The sequence below is a fragment of the Cyprinodon variegatus genome, unplaced genomic scaffold (assembly GCF_000732505.1).
Source record: "Cyprinodon variegatus isolate N-32 unplaced genomic scaffold, C_variegatus-1.0 Scaffold1213, whole genome shotgun sequence".
Taxonomy (NCBI): domain Eukaryota; kingdom Metazoa; phylum Chordata; class Actinopteri; order Cyprinodontiformes; family Cyprinodontidae; genus Cyprinodon; species Cyprinodon variegatus.
The window spans coordinates 83984-90310 of record NW_015151666.1 but is presented as its reverse complement, the minus strand read 5'-3'; the positions used below and the strand labels follow the sequence as shown (position 1 = coordinate 90310).

Genomic DNA, 6327 nt, shown 5'->3' with positions numbered 1-6327 from the left:
AGTAGGGATGGGTATTTTCACCAAATTCCTGAATCGATACGATTTTGATTCATAAAGTTCTAAATCAATTAATTTCGATTCGATCTGTGTTTGCAATAATAAAAGTGGTTCAACTGTGTTTCAAAATACTCGTGTATTTTGTTTTTTTTTCCTGTCACATTAAACACAAAGTGCAAACTTGTAAATCAGACAGTTTAAACATGAGATGTGAACAAAACTGTCTCAAATGTGCAAACGTATTTGCAGCGTTGTCTGTAAAAACTACAGGGTGTTTGCTAGTCAGCCCCCATTTGTTAATGTCTTCAGTCAACCTATTGGCTATATTTGCAGCTGCCTTGGCTTGAAACAATCTTAAGTGCATCTTTCCTGCTCATTTGAATGTGAATGTCACGCGCGTCACTATAAAACTAATCGATCTAATTTCCATCGATTTTGCAAAAATGTAAACAAATTGATTCAAAATCGATTAAATCACTTTTTTTTACCCAGCCCTAGTGTCTAGTAGTTCCCATTGATTATGGCGCTAGGCTTACCGCACCGTGATGTCACTGCTGGAAGATGGCAGGAGGGAGGGGTTAACTGGAAAAAAATTTAAATCTAGATAAGTCATTTATTCTTAAAATAAGTGCATTTATTCTTGGATTGAGGACGTAAAAGTGACATTTTGCCAATGGAACAAGACAATTTACACTTAAAATAAGAAAACACAGTTGCATTGTCTTATTTAAAGTGAATATTATCTAATTATCTTATTTTAAAAGTAAAAATACTCATTCCATTGGCAAACAATCTCATTTACCTACTCAAATTAAGGGTAAATACGCTTAATTTAAGAAATATTTTACTTTTTTCTAGATCGTCTTTCCAGTGATATTTGGGCAAAAATGGCCGCTCCCAGACTCTAATCACAACGAAAATATATATATATTTTTTTACTGATCAATGCTAAATTCATTAAATCACCACGAAGGTATTAGTTTTAGTTATAAATAATGATCCATTGATAATTTGTGGCTGACCGGACTTTTCCTTTAAAAATAAAAAATGAAAACACTCTTTATGAGAATGATGAGAACTCAGCCATTCTTCTTCTTCCATTTAACACACATTTATTTTTTTTAATCCAAAATATAAAAAAAAGTAAATAATAAAAACAACACAGAAAACACTAAACTCTCCTTCCAGGAGTTTTTAAAGGATGGGATAACGAGTTATTATTCCTGGGATGCACAGAAGATCCGCTTATTTAATTTTGCTGCCAAGTCTTAACCTTAGCTTTAACTGCTGTAATCCGAAGGTCAAAGTGTTGGATTCCACGTCTAACCCTCCCATGGGGGGCTGCGGCGGCCGTCCACCTCTGTCTCCACGTGGTACAGCGTGTCCGCCAGCGTGTGCTCGATCACCGCTCCCCATCCCATGTCACTCATCTGCAGGAATGAAACGAAACAGTCAGTAAAGCAGTCAGTACTGCAAAAACGAGCTAGAAATGAGCAAAAATGTCTTGAATTAAGTGTATTTACCATTAATTTGAGAAGGAAACTAAGATAATTTGCCAATGGAATGAGCATTTTTACTCTTAAAATAAGATAATTAGATAATATGCACTTGAAATAAAACAAGGCAATTGTTTTATTCTCATTTTAAATGTAAATTTTCTTGTTCCATTGGCAAATTGTCACATTTACCTCCTCAATTCAAGAAAAATTGCACTTATTTGCAAGAAAAAATGACTTATTTAGATTTCAATTTTTTGCAGTGAGTAAGTCTGCTCAGACGGTGCAATAAACCCTCACCGGTTGGTAGGTGACGTCTTTGGGTGGGTATTTGAAATGAGGCCCAAAGTTGACAGAAACCTGTGAAGAACAGAGACTGAAATGTACTAATCTGAAGGTTTAGAGGCTGAAAGGTGAGTCAGGAGGTTTTACTGACCGTGCAGCTCTTGTACAGGGAGATGGCAGGAAAGTAGAGGCCTTCAAAGAGGTTCTCAAAGGCAACACCTTGGTTAACGCCGTTTTTATAAAACAGCATCTGAAAAGAAAAGAGTCCGGGTTCAAGAGCGGCGACTTCTCCATGGTTTGTCACCTAAAGGAGGAGGGGGAGAAGGAGGGGGAGAAGGAGGGGGAGAAGGAGGGGGAGAGGGAGGAGTCCTCACCCTGCTGGGGCTCATCGGCTTCAGGCTCTTCTCTGCTTTGTCCACATAGTCCTTCTCCTCAAAGTACAGGTAGCTCTTGAACTTAATAAGCGCCTAGGAACAGATTACAGGAAACAACAGCCGGTGAAGAAAGCCGGTATCACAGCGGCCCCTGGGGGCCACGTTGGGGGCCAGACGCCCCATCATTTCTAAGGCTGCATCCAAACATCCGTATTAACCACTAAATCACCACATAGAGCGGAGACTATATAGTAAACTCAGTTAACTGATCATTCGGACAGATGATCACTGCTTTTCGCTCGCCCTGGTAGCTACAGCCGTAGTCGACAGCGGACCGCTGTGAAAAATCCCAGAATACTTTGCCAGTAGAGCTCTCCTGGCGAAGTATTCTGGGATATATCTACTTGTCTAGTGACCATGGATGATCACTACTTTTCAAGGTGCATTGTGGGAAATTTCGAGTCCATTACTTTTTCATCCACTAGACCAGAGGTGAAGGATTAGCGGACTGCGGTCCGGATCCAGATCCACCTGCTGGCTAATCCGGACCCAACCTGCATGAGTTGAAACGTGACTCAAAGTTGTTTTTTTTAATACTTTTTGTGGCTGCTTTGTCATGCCACTTTTCAAGATGCTGCTATAATTGTGCTTTGGTGCTCGCTGTGTCCATAAAATGAACTTGGTGTTAATTGAATCATTTTCATGCATTCTGAGTTATTATTTGTAAACGCTTCACGGCGACCCGGTGGGTTTTGAGAGGTCAACAGAGCTCAGCTCTGAGGGGAGGCGTGTCAGGCGGAGGCGGGTCTCATGTCTCGGCGTTTACCTTGTCCTTGTAGGTGTCGGGCAGAGCCTTGGCCGTCTCCGTTCCATCAGGCAGCTCGATGAAGAAGCCCAGCGTGTCGCCCTGACCGTAGCCAGAGGAGTAATGCTTCCCTATGGACTGGTGGAAGCGAGTCCCCTTCTTACTCCGCCAGGAGTAGCTGAACTTATCATAACCAAGAGGAGCCTGCAGGTTACCTAGAGGAGATCTAAGCGTTAAAATCAATTCAGGTGTGTTTTGGTTGTGTTTGGTGGGTGGGGGGGGGTCAGTCACCCAGAGGCTGAGACCAGCCCAGTCTGGCTGCCGTCTCTGGAGGCATGTCATCCACCGTGACCTCAAAGTACCACGCTCCTTTCCGCACGCCGTGCGAGGCTCTGACCATGGAGTAACCCTTCTCCCCCGTCACCGTCAGCCGGTCGTCTGAGATCTTCAGCTGAGGAGCTGCAACACATCCAGAGACCCGTCAGGTTCGTATTCGCAGCAGAGCCGAGCTTTTAAACAAACAACCGTGACCTCAGAGCACCTCTGTCGTGCAGCGCCAGCAGCACCCTCTCATACAGGCAGGCCCTGTACAGATCACCAGGGATGGGTTTGCCGGCCCAGCAGTCCAGCTCCAGCTTCTCTGGGTCCGGAGCGTGGGGGTCCGGTTCTGCCAGGATGTAGCGGTAGCCGTCTTTGTTGAACGGGTGTTCCAGAGGGTAGCCGTGGGGAGGCAGCCGCTGGGCTGAGAACAACGGGTCGCTGCGATAAAGGAACAGAAGTTTAGTTCCCTGAAACAACGGTTCTTTAATCAGGTCAGAATCTTCATCCCGGCCGCCGGCCGTACCTCCTGGTTCTCTTCGAAGCTCCGGCAGCCGTCCCCTCCTGCTGCTGCTGCTGCTTGCGTTTGGCCCCCCTCCCTTTCCCGGGGCCCGGGGCCAGAGCACCTTTAGGAGCAACGAGACGGACGAGTCAGAGACCGAAACCGAAACAAGAAGGAAGAGAAAACATGAGCAGACAGCAGCAGGGGCAGAATAGGCAGAGCGGGACGGTTACCACGGTGCAGACACACACGGAAGCTGGTTAACCCCCCCCCTTCACATGGAGGGGAGGCTAAGTTTATTAACCCATTAAATCGCTTTTTATTTACCTTTAATGAACAGATTCGGATTATGATCCAAACGCTGAAATTAAACCTGAAACCTCAAAGACTGATCGTGATCCTGAATTTGGTTTTAATAATGAACCCAAAACGCCTTAAATAAAAGCTTTAAAGCAGAAAATTTGATATTTGAATTAAAACCAAAGAGCAAAAACATTTATTAACAAACATCAAGGTCCTTGTGAGAACATTCCTGCCTGTCTCATTTAGTTCATTTCAGTGATTCTACAACAAGTTCACAACTTAAACTCTCTTTGTTTGATCGGGTGAAACGACAGAAACTAAAAAAAATGATCCGTCCTATGTATGGGGTGAATTTTGTTCCTGTATTGATGCAACCAAAGGACATTTTTTTTGTAAGTGAAATTTGAATAAAACGCAGAAAAAAAAAGTCTTCAAAAGCAACTGCAGGTTTTTTTTTTTCATTTCCCTTTTTAAAATTGAGTTTTATAAATTGCATTCTGTTCAGATTATATATAAATGATCCGTCCTGAGTATGGGGTAAATTTTGTTTCATTATTGATGCGACCAAAGGAGATTTTTAAAAATGAAATTTGAATAAAACTAAGGAGAAAAAAGTCTTCAAAAGAAACCGCAGGTTTTTTTTTTTGTTTGTTTTGTTTTTTCTCTTTTTAAAATTGAGTTTTATAAATTGCAATCTGTTTAGATTATATATAAATGATCTGTCCATGTATGGGGTCAATTTTATTCCATTATTAATGCGACCAAAGGACATTTTCTGTAAATGATACTTGAATAAAATTAAGGAAAAAAAGTCTTTAAAAGTAACTTTGCTGTTTTAAAAAAAATTATTTTTCAAATTGAGTTTTGTAAATTGCAATCTGATCAGATTTTATATAGATCATATTTACTTTCCTCTGGAGGGAAGACACATTTCTATTGGTCTGCTGGATGTAGGCAAAACATCTTTTAACTGGGCTTGAAGTGAAAATAATTGTTTGTCAAGCCAATTTAGAAACAATGAAAGCTGTAAAATTTTATCTGAAAAAGAACTTTTAAAAATATATAAAATATGACATATGAAAAAATAAATACTTTTAACAAAATAAAATCTAAGAAAACATTTAAGTTACTTTTAATGCTTTTTAAAAATTATTGTATTTTCTTTATATTTAAATTTCTTACAAAACATATCAATCGGTTTAAACAATAATGGAACAATATTCAACCCATAGATAGCAGAAAACAAAACATCACCAGACGAACCAATTAGGTCATTTATCATCTCTCTAACTATCCGTCAACCTTAAATCATCCTTGGCTTAAATCCAAGGAAGCCCAGCTCCAGTATGCAGCCACCTACAGTCGCTGAAACGGCTGCAGACACACCTCGGTCGCCCGGGCAACCGTCTTTGTGTGTTGCTGGAATAACAGTGAGCTTTCAACAAGCAGCCGTCTGACCTCTTCTGAGAAGTTTTAAAACACACCCTCTAAAACTGTCTGAAACTCAGTTTTTAATAAGCAGAAAAGAGAATCAGTCAGACTGACTCCGAACTCGCACACAAACACACAGAGAAAGCAGCTTTTCAGACCAACATGGGGAAAGCGGAGAGAAAGAGGAAGGAATCAGCTCCCATGGCGTTTTCCAAACACTATCAGCCTCTGATGGTGGCATAGAGGGGTCAGGAGTTCGTACTGCAGGAACGAGACGCTACCATTTTAACAATCGATGCCAGAAACAGAAGTACGTAACAGAAATTGGTCCTGAAATCAAACAAATCTATCGAAACAGTTTTCTGTGTTGCATCCATTTCCTTTTTCTGTTTATCACTTTGCTAATTAAGTCCGTACCCATTTTTATTTTAGTACTTTTCTCCTAATTAGGAGGCGACATACGAATCTCCCCTGAACATGAAAACTGACAGACTGAGCCAACGAAACACTGCGCTGATCCACCTGCAGCTTATTGGGTGGAAATTTATTAAAGTTATATTAAAATAACTCAATTTAAAGTAAAATTTGTTTCATTATTGTTGCAAGCAAACAAACAGCTTTTGTAAATTTTTTTAAATATTAAATTTGTCTTCAAATATGTTTTTCATATTTATTTTTTTTTTCAAATGTTCAATTTTGGCTAGTTATTTATTTATTTTTTTTTTTTGCAGTTTTGTATACTTTTTAAATTTCTGTTTTTCAAATTAATCAATTAGTCGTTTCAAATAGTTTTTCACAGATTTCATTTTCTTCACC

At 40.3% G+C, this 6327-nt stretch overlaps 1 protein-coding gene across 2 annotated transcripts in view; it reads right to left on the bottom strand.

The window, feature by feature from the left end:
- Positions 1 to 1098: 1098 nt before the first annotated feature.
- The window catches only part of ash2l (ash2 (absent, small, or homeotic)-like (Drosophila)), a 22477-nt gene continuing 17248 nt past the window's right edge, over positions 1099 to 6327 (bottom strand). The window contains exons 10-17 of one of the 2 annotated variants that reach the window (XM_015401364.1): positions 3802 to 3901; positions 3499 to 3716; positions 3249 to 3416; positions 2979 to 3172; positions 2153 to 2245; positions 1930 to 2028; positions 1794 to 1853; positions 1099 to 1427 (exon numbers count right to left, since the gene is read on the bottom strand). In XM_015401364.1, the coding sequence (XP_015256850.1) occupies positions 1320 to 1427; positions 1794 to 1853; positions 1930 to 2028; positions 2153 to 2245; positions 2979 to 3172; positions 3249 to 3416; positions 3499 to 3716; positions 3802 to 3901 (1040 nt within the window). In that variant the 3' untranslated portion in view covers positions 1099 to 1319. The remainder of the gene's footprint in view (positions 1428 to 1793; positions 1854 to 1929; positions 2029 to 2152; positions 2246 to 2978; positions 3173 to 3248; positions 3417 to 3498; positions 3717 to 3801; positions 3902 to 6327) is intronic. The other variant, XM_015401365.1, reaches the window with a different exon arrangement.